The 15526-nt window shown below is 39.8% G+C and overlaps 1 protein-coding gene across 10 annotated transcripts in view; it reads left to right on the forward strand.

The window, feature by feature from the left end:
• tjp1a (tight junction protein 1a) overlaps positions 1-15526 on the forward strand; it is a 93169-nt gene that overhangs the window by 24243 nt on the left and 53400 nt on the right. Inside the window, exon 1 of one of the 10 annotated variants that reach the window (XM_069524771.1) lies at positions 4080-4170. The exons of the other annotated variants lie outside the window; for them this stretch is intronic. Within the exon in view, the coding sequence (XP_069380872.1) occupies positions 4156-4170 (15 nt within the window). The 5' untranslated portion in view covers positions 4080-4155. Of the gene's footprint in view, positions 1-4079; positions 4171-15526 lie in introns of those variants that run through there. 10 annotated transcript variants of the gene reach the window in all.

Raw genomic sequence — 15526 nt, forward strand, 5'->3', positions numbered from 1 at the left:
ATATAAGCACATTTTAGAGGCCAACTGATTTGTTGGTTGGCTGATAAAATTGGCTGATATTAGCCTTTCACAGAAATATTGTTGTTTAGCTGTATTCTATATATTTGGTTATGTTTTCCTTTTATGTGCAGTTGTTCAAAATAAAGTCTGGTTAAATTGGTTGGACATATTTCATCTGATTTTATCCCATTATTGTTACTGTATTTGTCTTTATTGTCATTCTTCATCTATTTATAGCCTGCTTTCAAACGTGCCCAAAGAAGGAGTCACTATTAAAATAAATAAACATTCAATAAATTGTTTATAAGAGACTATAATGTAGTTTTAAGTGGATACTTGTTCATTTAATGTGTCTGTCAATAACTCCTCCTTTGGGCACACATAAATAATAAATAATGCTGTCAGCATGATAGTCACGTTCACTTAATAAGACAAATTCAAAGCCCTTAGCATCATTATGCATCTGCCACCATCCATGGGCTTTAACACTGAGCAGTACATCCTTGTGGCCAGTAAGAGCACTGTTGCCACATAGACATGATGTAACAACACTGAACCTCCTCTCCAGTCTGTGGAAACCAGGTCAGTGAGAGCTTTCATCCTGCAGAGGGCAGAGTTTCACCACTTACCACCACTGACAGAAGAGCAGCCCAATGACCTCCTCAACACCGGTCTCCATTTTAACTGTCTGAGCTGGAGAGGATGGTTTTGCACACACACACACACACACACACACACATGTGTTTACACTTACACACCTCTCTTATCTCTCTCATATGTTTGTAATAATTTCCAAGCAGTTAGTGATCTGATGTTCAGATGTGGAGAGAAGGTCAAGATGATTCAGGTTGGTAAAAATAAAGGACTTATTCTCAACTGGATGTCCATCAATCATGAGTCAAAAGAAGATGGATCTCTTCCTTTGGAACAACCTGTGAGCTTCTACACTCTCAGACTTCATGTAAACAACCACAATGATTTCATATGTGGGCTTGATATGTATGTTTCACTACTTCACAGTAGAACTTGTGGCAGATCTCCTGCAGATGTCCTCACAGCTGTGGCTGCCTGTGACTTTAGATGCCAGGAAATTTCAGATCCAGAAAACCCACTGGGGATGTTACTGCCAAGCAAAGTGACGGATCTGTTTGTGGCATCACATAAACGGGGTGAAAAAGAGCGAGATGGGCACAGATTCATCAGCACTTTATGACTAACATCATGTTTTAAATACTGGCTAATGTGGAGCAGTTGAAAGGTCAGTTTTTAGCAGCTGTGGCTGGTGTAACTCTGAGCGTGGTTGTCGAGGCCAAACATCAGCGTGACCCTGTGAACTGAAAGTGTAAGAGATGTTTGTTCTGGGAGCAGCTGAACAAGACAAAATGTTCTGATGTTTTGTTCTTGTTGATGAAGCACAAAAGGGAGATATGAACTCCCCAGCACGTCTGCTCGTGTTTATGAGGTGGTGTCGAGTCTTAGCTGGAGGTTTTTCATTAAGAGTGAGGGTTCAGGGAGAAGAGCAGCGGGGGATGACTGATCAGTCAGGTGATAGGGATTTTGCCATCCATGGGTCAGCGCCTCTTTCCCAGAGCCTGCCAGAACTCTCAATGACTGACAAAAACAACTCTTTACTCCTTTCTGTTTTGTTCTTCTCTGTTATTTTCCATTGCCCAAGTCCTATATCACCTTTCTACCTCTCTGAATCCTCTTTTGAGCATTAAATGTAGTCTGGTTGGTGCCATCTATGGCATTTTGTACTAGAATCCCCTCTTAGCTGTGACTAAAGAGCCCTGTTCAGTGAGACACCCTCAAATAATATGTATGCATCTCTTGGTTTTTCTTTCCAGTGGAAGCTCTTTCAGAGTCTCAGTGATGTTGCCAACAGATTAACTGTCCTCATGTCCCTGTATCCCGCCTTATTTCTACTGCTTGTTTTCTTTTAATAAAGCTGGCTGGCCTCCTTCATCCTGAAGCAGGCTGGCAAACACACACACACACACACAGGAATACAAGAAGCCAACGAGCTGCAGGAGAATGACAGTGAGGGATGATGTGGTGGGAGACAAACTGGACAGAAAGGGAGACGTGTCGTGTCACTGGGGGCTTGAGTAGGTCACCAAACCCCCGTGTTTGGTGCAGTGACAGCGAATGTGACATCTCTGTGACGTTGTCCCTTTTGATCCCATCTTCTCTGTGTGAAGAGCCGTGTTCCTGTCAGACAGACTGGCAGCCTGACACACATACATATATATTTATATATATGGGCACACACACTGATAGCCATTGGGTTTGTCAGGAGCAAAAATGTCACCTGCTTTTGACTTCCTTAGAGTTCCAAATCAAATGATCCCAAGTTTGATTATTTAAGTGAAAACAATCAGTTCTCTAAATATGCCTAATTTCTTACATCCAGATCCATAAATTATTCTCTTGGAAAATGCCGAAAATCTTGAAAACAGTTGGATCGTGGAAATCAATTCTGTACTTCATGCATCTTTCTCACAAACAAAAACATAACATCTTGGTGGATGAAATAATGCTTTTTTCAGGCTGCAAAGACGTTTTAACCCAGTATTTGTCGCACAATCGGTCGGTCTAAATTCAAGTTTTGCGACCTTAATGTCGTTGCTCATTGGTGGCAGCTAGATGTATTGGTGACATCCCCCCTCTGCCCCACCAAGCTCCACCTCTCCCAACAACTCATCCAAGCTGCTGATGGTATATCCCTAATGGTGACCGATAAATAAAGCAGCAACCAATGGAGGAAATTGATTTCCAGGAGCACGGAGGAGTGGTTAAGATTTATGCTCCCAGTCAGGCTCGGCACCCATGCTGTATATCTTTCATATCTCTTTCTGATATGTTTTGCCCTTCATCCATTTTTTCCAGGCCATCACTCTGCACCGCCCAGAACAAAGTGTCCACCTCTTCTTTTCTTTCTGTTTTTTTTTGGGGGGGGAGATTATAACATTTGCCAAATCTCCTTTTTTCCCTGTTTGATCTTTTCTTGGTTCATCTTCTCATTTGATTTGCCCGTGTGCTCTCTCACCTGGCCTGCAGCCGCTTTATTTCTCTGACTGTCTGGAATTTGTTCATTTTAGGATTTTCTGTTTGAGTTGCTTGGGCTGCAGGTCTCAGAATCACACTAATGTTTCTCTTACCTCATTATCATAGTGACAGTGGACATCATTGATGAAATATCTTCAAAAACATTGTTTTTAACAAATTGTTACATGAAATGTTCTCATAAAACCCAGTCTTTCTTCTTTCTTGCTGGGTTCTTCGACATTTTATTGCTGGGATCATCAGCATTACATTGATCTGATCTGTCTAATCTGCGTGTTTCAAAAGATCCCATCATTTCCTGTAATCCAGTCCTCTGATTCTCTTGCATAGTTAATCCAACTACACAGCTACATATGGACAGGCTTGCTCCAGATCTGCACATTGTATTGCAGATGTTCCTTTTGCTTGTGTGTGTATGTGTCTGTGTGTATGCATATGTGCTGGTCCATCCTTCTGTTGGCATCCAGGTGCTTCAAGCACCAGCAGCCATAACAGACCTGGGTTTATTAATGTTGTTCATTTCCTTTCGTCTGTTTGCCTCTGGCTGCTTGGTTCCCCAGTCCAACATTCCACACACTCTGTTGGAATTAAGGGAGAGGCCTGTGGCGAGGCAGGGAACGAGCTCAGGAATGTCTCTGTTATCACAGGGAGAGAGGATCGAGGGAGGAAGGGAACGGGAGGTCAGGCCAGAGGGCCCCACCATAGTGAGGTTGACTTTAGTCAGGACTGCTGGAGTTCCAGGAGTTTCCACAATCAAAGCTTTGATCAACACTCTCGGCTCGGCTCACATTACCACAGAGGTGCATGCCTCTGGCCCAATCAGAACACATAGGAATCTAATTTTAGAGCTGCTGCTTTTTAAATCAATATCTCAACTGCTATCAGTGGCAGTGTCATGTAGATTATCTCACAGCCTTCACAGATGTCACACCAGGTTGGCTCTGCTCTCAGGCCACTTTGTGTAATGCTGAGGATCACACAGGCAAATGCACTGACTCGCACACTGCTCGTGCATGCGGAGGGACACATACACGGGCAGAAGCATCCCCTTGGGTCAATCGTAGCTGGAGTCAGACCGTGTGCAGGCATATGCACGCATGTGTGGTGAGTGAACGTGAGAAACTGTTTGATACTGTGTGATCAACTGCCTTTGCCTTTTTCTGAAGGTTATAGACTCAGCTTGTTGTATTTTTTGTCATTGTTTGATGTTATTGTGTTGAATTCATGCCGTCATGTATAAAAGTGAAGTGTTCTGTAGAAAGATGTGGAGATGTTTTTTAAAGGTTGACGTTTTAAAGGATATTTCATTTTTGTTGATCACTCTCTCCCAAGAAAAAGTATTACAAAAGAGCGACTGGTAGCATATGTCTGCAGTTTGAACTGTGTGGACTCTTTGTGTTAATGTTAAGTCAGTATTTTGTTTGCTGATTTGCATCTTCTTACAGTCATGGTAACTGTATTGTGGGATGTGGAGATGGCAGTAAATTACATGCAGAGAACATAAGTGCAGAGGTTATAAACACTGATGACTCCAATTAGATTAAAGCCAAAAATTCCAAGCTGGTGAGATAAAATCAAAATGTCTTCTTGATTTAACCGTTTTGAATTTAAATGAGGTTTCAGAGCTTAAATGAATCACTGGTTGGTTTACAAGGTCTACTATGATTCTCCATTTTTTACTATGGGTTTCTTGTGGGTGCTCTAGATTCCTTCCACCCCAAAAGATCTGCGTATGACGTTTTATTAAACAACGTAGTATTTCATTACTGCTCTCTTAACTGTAGTTGAATGGCGGGTCCTTCACTGTGGCCACCCACGTTTCCTGAATTTCTCCACTATTATCAAAAGATATAAAAAAGTATAATTTGACTGACATTAATCCAGGCGTAAATGTCTTAGCAAACATTATAGCCTGTTGGACTTTTGCTTGTGCTGCTCAGTTTTTCAGTTTATCTTAATGCAAGAAACAATGCACCACTTAGCATGAAGATAATGCATTAAGGCCAGTTTTTCTCACGAACAGTTAAAGCTTCTATATGGAATTCCTTAAGTTGAGTGTTTCAGTGCAAACTTCAAATGAGGGGATTTCAGTGTGAAATCCATTTAATCTTGTCCATGCATAATGTTGCGTAGCTTATATCTAAATACTATGGGGATTATTTTCATCCTTTAACTATTCCTGGTGTAGATTTGAGACAAGACATGGCATGATGTCATGTACTTTTGAGACACCCTGAACATTAACTGCAGCGATGATTTTCTTCAAAGTGGATTACACTGGGCTGAATATAACTGAACAGAACAAGAAAAGGTGAACATCTATTTTGGTTATCATTGAAGTCACATGAAAAAAAACATTAAAATAACCACTGAGACAGTGACTTGTGAAATATATTTATAAAACTCCTAGTGGAGGGTTAACTGCTGTGATTCAGACACAGAGCTGTTGTCCTGCGGAGTCCTCGTGTGTCACAGAGTCTGACCTTCCCGCGGGACTGCTGCTCCTGCATATTACACACTGACTAACAGCGTGACAGCACAACTAATCACAGCTCTGTAGCTGCGGTCTGCATAATGTTCCCTGTGATACACTCAGTAATTAAAGATACAGAGGACGGACAGCAACAACACCATATGATTTATAGGTCCCTGACATTTTTTTATCTAATAAAAAGGAAAACGCAGACCTGGTATCACTCAAATGCAAAATACAAACTCATATGACTTACATATACTGTAAAAAAACATTTTTACATTTAGTTGATGTCGGTGAAGAATCATTTATCTTTAAAAATGTCAGCTTGAGGCAGGATCGCATTTATTTCCACAGTTTTAGCTGTTTGTTGTACTTTGCTGTAATAATATGAACCAGTTTTGTCCTGTGTGGTTGACTTTGGCTCAGCTTAGCAGTTTGTAAAACCTGTAATATCAATGATAGTAGAACTCGATGCTGAAGGTGTTCCCATGGTGTTGTCGTCCCATCAGTGCTGTTTCCATATGTTGTTTGCTGTACGTGTCACATGGTTACGCCAGTGGCACCAGTTCAACTGAGGAGGGAAGGGGGGGTCCCAGGTGATACAAGAGCTGTGAGCAAACAGAGGCCGATTACATCTCCACGGAGGAGGCCACCAGGTGACGATCGAGATGCTTTGGCTATGATCCAAACCAAGATTTTTATTTTGGTGTTGACCCACTGTCCCACTGTTCTGTGCACTGGCACTCCTCGTCATTCAATTTAAAAAATAATGTTTATGTACAAATTAATATTTGCCTCTAAAACTCAAACTATGATACTTATAATCAAAGACAAAAGTATACAGAGTCCCATTATTTTACTACCGTCAGTGGGTGAATTTTATTATCAGTGAGTCATACCATTTTTAGCACTTTGATATAAAAAATATTTTATAGACAAAATGATTAATCAATAAAATATAAAATAATAATTATAAGCTACAGTTGTTTTTTTTTGATGCAAGTGAATCTACATATCAATAATAACAATACATTTCTTGCCTCTTTGACCTTTCCTCATTCACCCTTGTTTCCCCACCCGCTTTAAAATCAAATCTACTCTCCGCCCGGCCTGTAGGAAAGATTCTGATACACACATTCAGTCTCGCCTCACGTATGAGCTCACAGGAACTTTCTATATGCTGTATAATAGGGCACTGTAAATCCCTGCCCACCGCCCAGCTCTGTCCCGACCCAGCTCAGGCCCCACAGTGTCCACACCAGTGTCCTGGTGGCTTAGACTGGCTTTTGGTCCACTCCCTTTCTGCTGAGTTCATCAGGCTGGTCCTTTGAGCAGGGAGCCAGCACACTGCCTTGTGGCGCTTTCTTTCTTTTCAGGCAGCAAATGTGCTAAAACAGCACTCCATAATCACTTGGCATTATGGGCCGTTGTGTTGGGCATTAGTGATTAGAATTGACCAGTGGGATGTTATAAAAATGAGTCTGACAAGAGAACACCAAAGCTGATGAGTCTGGATCCTGGCACTGGATGGCAAGAGGATTAGTCAGCTAACACACTGGCTGGGGCTTCGGCAGGGTCGGGTCCCATCGCATCTCATCATCGCCAGGCTCGAAGCGGCCCCTGTGGCTGCCGTGTCTCCACCCGCCTCCCTGGCTGCCTGGGTCTGCGTGGTTCCCATCCTCCACCATTTCCCCTTCATCCATTTTTTAACCAAAAAACACATCATCAGCCCCTCTGTTAGCGTTGGTGGATCACACAGTGTCATAAACTCAGGGTCCAAAGGGTTAAGTGGTAGAAGAGATGCCTGATTCAGCTGTGTCTTAAATGTTTCTTTTGTTTCTCTTTAACTCAGAGGGAACAAGATTATGTGTATTTGATATTCTTGATTTAATACACTTATCAAACACACAGCAACTTTGTCTATTGACTGAAACTCACAATGAGGGGACGTGTTTTGATTGGGAACTGTTCATATCTGTGTCATATTCAGCCTCTCAAACACTGACTATAGAAAGAGCACAAGGGTTTTCACTGACCCCTCTCTGATTTCATCTCTGATATTATCTGCCAATAACTACAGCACTCACCAGAAATCAATTCACCTCAGTAAATGTGGAGTTAATTAGAATGAGTTTGTCTGAGCAGCTTGAACTGTTCAACCTCTCTCCCGGGGTGTAGAGTGCCTCTGCCTGTTTCTCTTGAAGCTCCAGCTCTTTCCCCTCCTTCAGCTTCATACTGCTGGAATGTAACAGTAACAGGCAGTACCACGGGAAGAGTCACCGAGGGGGGGGGGGTTGAGAAGCACGTCCTTTATTCAGGCCAACGCCGAGTTCACTGGACTTGAAACATTCCCTCATTCGTCACAACTTTGTGGTACAATATAGCGTAGTTTAGCTCAGTCCTTTCTGTTATCTCATCTACTGTTCTCTCCCCTCTTTTCTGGCCTCTTTTCTTTTCCTTTGCCCTTATTATTTCTCCCTTTTTCCTCTTATTATCCACACTTACCTTCTAAACTATATTATATTCTCCCTCTTTCTGCTTCTAAACTGGCCCTCCCAGATTTACTATTCCATTTATCCTTTATCCTTTTTTAATTCCTCATCTTCTCATCTATTCATCGTCTTGTGTCGCCACCTCTGTATTAGAAACTGTTACTTTAAACTTCGGTTCTAAACCATTACACTATGTGAAGCATGCAAATACAGCTGGAAAGTTCAGTTGGACAAGCGATTAATCGATTAACAGAAAGTAATGTGTGTTATTTTTAATACATTTTTTTAGTGACTGAATCCAGTGAAAAAACTAAACATTCATCAGTTCCAGTTTATCATATGTGAGGATTTGCAGCTTTTCTTTGACAGTATATTATAGTAAACTAGATGTTGTGGGGTTTTGGACTGGTTGGACATAAGAAGATCTCAAAAGATGTCAGTTTGTGCTATTCTGTGACATTTTATTGACCAAATAGTTCTGGAGTGGTCAGGACAATTTGACGCAGATTAATTGATAATAGATTTGCGGCATATATTAAAATCTGTTTACAGTAACTCTGTACAGGTTTCATGTAACTTGCTCTAACCTCTTCTACTGATCACAAAAAATACTGTGAGAAATAACTTGGCTGTTATCAGTTTTATTAACCACTCTGCACTAATAGAAAACATTTATCTGCTGTTTCAGCTTTTTTACAACTCTGTATCTTTTCTTGTGACAGTAACAGGACAAAGTGACTTCAGACCAGGTTGTTCCTGTCTAGATGTACTGTAGCTCCGATTTGTAGCAGGGTCAGATTAAAATACTGTTTGTCCTTAATAGAGATAATAGTAGAGAATAGAGAAAATATTGACATCTTGAATGAAAGTTTTCAAGATCCCCCACACAACATGTTCTATTGGTATAATTTAACTCCACTTTCACTTATCCCACACTAAATGCAGGATAACAATAACACTCCACCACAGTCATATCAGATGTTGGTCAATAACAACCACACGGCAGACAATAAGCTGTTTGTCACTCCAGTGTTTACATCATGAACAGATCATGTGGTGTAACTTTATAGCCGTTCTTTTCTTTCATAAAGATTTAAAGCCACTCGTGTTAAACATTCAGTGTAAATGAGTCATCGCGCGTCACTCCATTCACACTCACAGAGTAGGTGACAGTTCATTTTCATACACAAACACTGACACTGGCCTCCTCAGGTGCTGAGTGTTGCAGCTTTAAGTGACTGGTGAAAGTCTGTGTTTATCATCATGACATGACCCTCCATTAGACCCTTTACCATTGAAAATACATACACACACTCCTATTGCTTATTTCCCTCCAGGTGTAACGATTCTTACTGTTTCCTTCAGACATAAGTGGAAGAGAATTACAGTCAGTACAATGTGGGATGAACCCATTATTTCAATCAAAAGCTGCTATAACACCTTTTTATGTCCACACCAAAGTGGCTTAATTAGAAAAATGTGCCTGCTTAGAGTTTGAAACGTTCAGAGATAATAATACAAATCTATATTTATACAGCACGTACTAAGTGCTTCACAAATAAAAACCCCACGAGTAAAAACACAAACATAAAAGAATAGAAATGCTAGATGTTCAACAAGGTTTGAATATTTGAATAGAAGCAACAATATGCAACATGTTCTTGGCCTTTAAGTTTTTGTTCATCAAAATGTGTCTCTTGATATTGGATTTTTATTTGACTTTGACTTGAAGTTTAAATTGTCTTGTAGTTTAGACAGTAAAGTGTCAACAGCAGAAGGTCAATTGTTAAACACACAATCATAGCAAAACTGTATGTTCATCATGTTACCTTCAAATGCAACATAAATGACGACAGGAAATTCAAGTAAAGAGACCAAACTTTATTATTGTGTGTTTCAAAACACCAAGCTAAAAACAGGGCATATTTTAAAATCATGTCTTGTCAAACTCCTTACCACATGGTGGCGATAATAAAAATACGGTCCCCTTCCAACTACCAAACAAGGAGTTTATTTGTGCTGAGCTGCAATGGTTTAACTTCTGATCCTGCTGCAGTGATATAGAAATGTACTTCAGGGAAAGTAAGTGCAGCATGACATCATTGAAACCTTAAATGTTGCTGAGTGTGAGATTGTGTGAATTACAACAATTCTTGATCTGAATAAAACTTGAAAAAGATTTAAATGTTTTTCTTTTGTAGGGTAATTTTGAAATGTAACTGTTTTGCAAAATTTTGTTTAGCTGAGGTACATTTTTAAATTCTTTCCAACAACATGGTCTCTGCAACATGTGATGAGACCGTAGCTGAGCTGTTGGGCCCCTGCAAAACTCTGACAGAAGTTATTTGTGCTCGCGGAGCGTGGCAGCCTGAAATCTGCAGCTGCTGCCTGTATTAAACTTGTAAATCTTTACTCTTCCTTAAAAATCAATTACATGCCACTTACATTATGTGTCAAATGGCATTTCAGCTCCTGCTGCCTGCTGTCGAGGCAGTAAGTTAAGCTGCAGCTGCTGGACTTACCAGGTCATAATTCTGTCTCTCAATGTGCGAGAGAAAAAAAATCGACACAAACTGAGATTGCTCCATTTATTTCAAACTGTTCGCTGCAAGTTTGCTGTCACCATGGTAACCATGTTTTTTCGTATTAATCAAAGCTCAACTCTTTGACGTCACTGATGACATCATGCAAGGTCATGCTACTGCTTGATGGGCGCTTTGCTAGTTCTTTCAAATATATCTTAATCACCAATCTAATATCACGAATCAATCAATCTTAAAAGTCCTATGATAGGGATGTCACCACTCTCAAAGCTGAGTCAGGACTTTGATCCCATAGTGGTTGGTTTTTTTTAATTCCCAAACAAATGTGCTGAAACCCAAAATCTGACTATAATACTAATACTTTCTGTCTTCAGCTCCACAACTGTGGATTTCAGAACAATATTATATGAGAGGATCAGCTTTCAGGTTTCATCAGCGAAACCGTGGATATATTGTGTTTCTATGTTTCTGTTATTATAGCCCAAGGTGGACTGTTACTTTTAAGTGTTTCCAGACAGTTTAACTGCTGCTTTTATTGCACCCTCTCTTACTCTGACTGAGGTGACACATAAACCCATTTAAAGGAACAGTGCAGCATAATTACTGCATATTTATGTGTGGCTGCCTTATATGTGACTGATAATGCATCTTGTTGAAGCAAGGTGAGGCCTCCAGGCTGACTTTTTATGCATGAGGTGCTGCCGTACATCAGTACAACACTTCACTGGCTCCATAGCCACATACATTACATCGAGAACAGCTGACACGCCATTGGTCTGCAGCAGGTTGGGGCTGATATACTTCCCTTCAGTCATGCTACATATTTTAATCAATGCAGGGTTCTGTCAGATCAATCTATAAACTCTATCACATTTTATTTTTACAACACATTTTATACAGGTTAGTTAAAATCCCCCAAAAATGTCAACAAAAGGGAATTAAAACATATTATAATAATATGTTGTTTTTTAAATAATATGTTGTTGTTTTTTTAATGGTAAAATTGATTAAAATCTCCAACATAGGTGCAATAAAATATAAATATATAAAAACATACATACATGAATATAAACCGTATAAAGCCAGGCTAATGATTTTAACACGGCTGCTCTCAGGTCCTATGGCAGACGACAGATTGATGAACCAAAGTGCAGAAAATGCCGGAAGTCATTATTTTGAAGAGGTTGATTCTCCTTGAAGAGGGTCACAGGTAAACATCCTGCATAATTAAGACTTCATCAAAGTTTCCTAGGCGTATCAACAGTGGCGTTTGATTTGTTGGCTTTCGTGCAAGTTTGAGCAAATGTGTCTTTTTTTCAAGCGTATACACTCACATACACATATCTGTGAGATTCCTTGAATGTAGAGCTACACAGCTAAAACAAGTTATCATTGAGGGTACAGGCCCCAGCCCCTCTGTGGCCCTTAAAGGATAAGTTGGATGGATGGATGGATAGTACAGTTATCTTGTCACTCACCAATTAAAACATTACTAGTGAAAAACTCTTAACACTTGTCCTTTGAATGCCATTTGACATCTAAATATGAATATCTGATGATGTGAGAGGTTTTGTGTGGTCGGGGATTCTCCCACGTTGCATAAATCTTTTTCATTTTATTTGCACTTTTTTGTCATGGCTCCAATCATCACCCACAAATGATTATCCATCTCTTGACTTGGTTGAATATGATTTCATTTTTGATCCTTAACCTCATGTGTTTTACAAATCCACTAGAGCACTGGTCATCTGATTATAGGGAGGAAGTGAAGAGCAGAGTACAATCATTACTTTCTAATGACAGCACTACAGCAGCATTGTCTAGGCTCAGTGATTTGAATTCAAATTAGATTTTCTGGCATTGCTTTGACAATTTCAAAAAGAATTATGAGAAAGTTCATATTATTACTGACAGTTCAGCAGCAGCAATGAACAGAGAGAAAAACACACAATGTTTCTTTAAAGTAAAGTCTACTTTACTTATTCTCAGTCATTCCTCAAATTGCTGAAAGGGTATTTATATGTGGAGTAATTGAACCGAGCAGGTTAATATGTAAGCAAAATATTTCCATGCACCCACCTGCACATTTGAGTAATGGGATGATAAACATTACATATAGGTGCAGCCTGGGTGCAAGTTATTTAACACATCTCTGTGATAGAAATGTGTTTTTTCTTCATTTCTTTGCAACTGAAAAGTCCCTATTTCTTTTTATCGGGATTCCCTCTTTTTTGTTTTAGATAATTGTTGTCTTTCTGGTTTTTGCTCACTTTTGTTATCGGCCATAGAAAGTGGGTCATTGTTAAAAAAAATACTTAATTGTCCACAGAGTGTGATATGAAACTTTGGAGGACAGTCTGTATCTCCTTTCTGTGTCATGAGCTGGAGGACACACACTATAGTGCAGCATAGACACGGCATAATACATTTATCTTATATAAACAAATAAGACTTGGCAGAAACAACATGCTACATGAATCTGCTTTGTCTGCTACATTATAGCAACAATGAAGGGAAAAGGTTGGATTGTTTTTCATGAAGTATTTACTGGCAACACACACACACACACACACACAAACACACACACACACAAAAGACTGAGTTGAGTGCACTGCAGATTGTACCTTGGGATTTGCAGTATTTTTAATTTACAGTCTCATTCTGCAGCAAACAATGGGGTCATCACATGGATGGAAAGCATGACGTGATGGCTTATTCTTCCTCATCAGATTTACACAGTGTTTTTGACTGTTAATGGCAGCTGGCCTCACTCTGAACGAAAAATTTAGTGTTCAGAAAATCATAAGTGGCTGTTTTATTTCCTGAGAAATAATCACAGAACTGTGAAAGTGGTGGAATGTAAAGTGGACTTGCAGCTCAGGCCTTTACTTGTTAAGCTACTTGAGATATTGCTGAGAAGTAGAGTGGAGTTCAACCAGGTTCACTGCAGCACAGACTCTCTTCTCTGGCTATAAAAGGCTCAGCAGTGCTTGTCTGTTGAGAAGAGAATAAGCAAGAGAGAAAGAAGAAAATGAGAGATTTTTGTTTGGTTGGTTGATCACAGGCTGCCTCTTGGAGTAAATGTCTCCGGGAGATTAAAAGAATCCTGGTTCACTGTCAGTGACTGGAAACCCTTCATGGTAAATTTTGTGCTATCTTCAGCTGAAGAGCCAAGCTAACCTTTGGGTGTGAATGAATTAGGGAAGAACATACTGTTATTGACAATTGCAAGTATAGTTGCCCTAATAATACTTTTAACTGTGTGGTTTTATAGTTTTCCCTAAAATTGTATATTACTGGTCAGTTTTATAAAAGCTGATGTAGTTAGCCACTTAGGTCCCGACCACAGACCTTAAATAAAAATGGACAATATGACAGCTCCCCAAAAGTGAAGCCACTGCATCTTGATCACCACCTGGTGGCTTTCTGTAGTATAGGCCATAAATCCTGCCTACTCTATGTTAGTAGATGGGACATGGACCAAAGTAAAAAGTCAAGGTGCTGAGGTGCAAATTTTTCCATTAGTTTTAACAATGTATTTGATGTTATAAAAACAGGGTAAAACATATTTTACTGACAACTGAGACTGACTCACAATTGGTCAACCTTGATTCCAGAACTCCACCTACTTGGGCTCCAAATGCGCAAAGACGGCAGCTTTCGTATACAAGATACTTTGGCTTTATTTCTGTTTAGAGTGAGAAAGTCTGACTGGAATCACTTAAAAGATAGTTGGAAGAACTGCCATGGAAATTTGTACAGACATTTCTTGTTGTCAGTAAATAAACCCCCCTGACTTTGGTAGTCCCTGACATTGCCTTAAGCGCCATCAACATGTTGACATTTTTAAATGGATTGATATAAAATTTGTACATCCAAACAAAGACCCATTGTGACTGTGGTGATCTTCTGACTTTTCCACTTGCATCTCATGGTGGTTCTGGAGACGGATTGCCATGAAATGTGATCTACGCATTCACGTCCCCCTCGGCATAAACAGTAATGACTTTGATGATTTTCCTCTCGTGCCATCATCAGGTCTTTTTTTTTTTTTAAAGCCCTGCAGAGCTGCTTGCCTGGATATAGACTCTTCAATCTTATGTTTTCTTTCTAAACCTCTTTATTTAATACATTATTTAATAACCATGCTGCAAATCAGTCTTTAACTTGAGTCTGCTCAACAGCTCATCTGCACAGTACCTCTGGAAACAGGTGTGTTTACTGTGTGGTGTGATATGGAGGAGGATGTGATTGATTGTCTTTGCTGTGGAAATGGAAGAAGGGAAATGACTTGAAACAACTGACGTGTAGTGGGGGTTTATGTTTAGAGGATGTAGACCTGAGTGACCTGTGTTATAACGATAAGGATATGTGTGTACACTTATTTGCACCTTTGAAAACGCTCTCTGATGTAGAGCTGCAGTCAGCTAATATGTTTGCACAGTCACTATAAAAGGTGATGTGTGGACAGTAAAATGTAGGTTGACAGCTTCTGACACTTTCATGCTTCTTCTATTCGTTATTTATTATAGTTCTTTTTTCAGTATTGGTTTATCAGAATAGGAGTTTTCTGACTACCACAATTTTATGGTTGACTGCTTTTTACTTTGAATCTTAAAGCACGTGTTTCTTGAAATCCTGAAACCACATTTGTGTTTACTGGTTGAGCCTGAACAATAATGACCTGAAAGGAAGAGCATGAATTTGAGAGATGCCTGCTAATCTGGTCATTTGAGACATGGTCACAAACAGTTGGCCTCTTAAGTGGAGGTGTGACATTAGTATACGGATCATTAGCAGGTGAAACTACAACCCTTTCCTCTTTGTCTTTTCCTGAGCAGATTAATACTATGCTAGGGAAAGTTTCTCAAAATAAAATCCAAGGGATAGTAATATATAGTAGTAGTATAATAGTACAATGCTTAATATATCTCTCTTTAGGTAAACAA

This window comes from Paralichthys olivaceus, chromosome 1 (genome assembly GCF_024713975.1).
Source record: "Paralichthys olivaceus isolate ysfri-2021 chromosome 1, ASM2471397v2, whole genome shotgun sequence".
In the NCBI taxonomy this organism is placed as follows: domain Eukaryota; kingdom Metazoa; phylum Chordata; class Actinopteri; order Pleuronectiformes; family Paralichthyidae; genus Paralichthys; species Paralichthys olivaceus.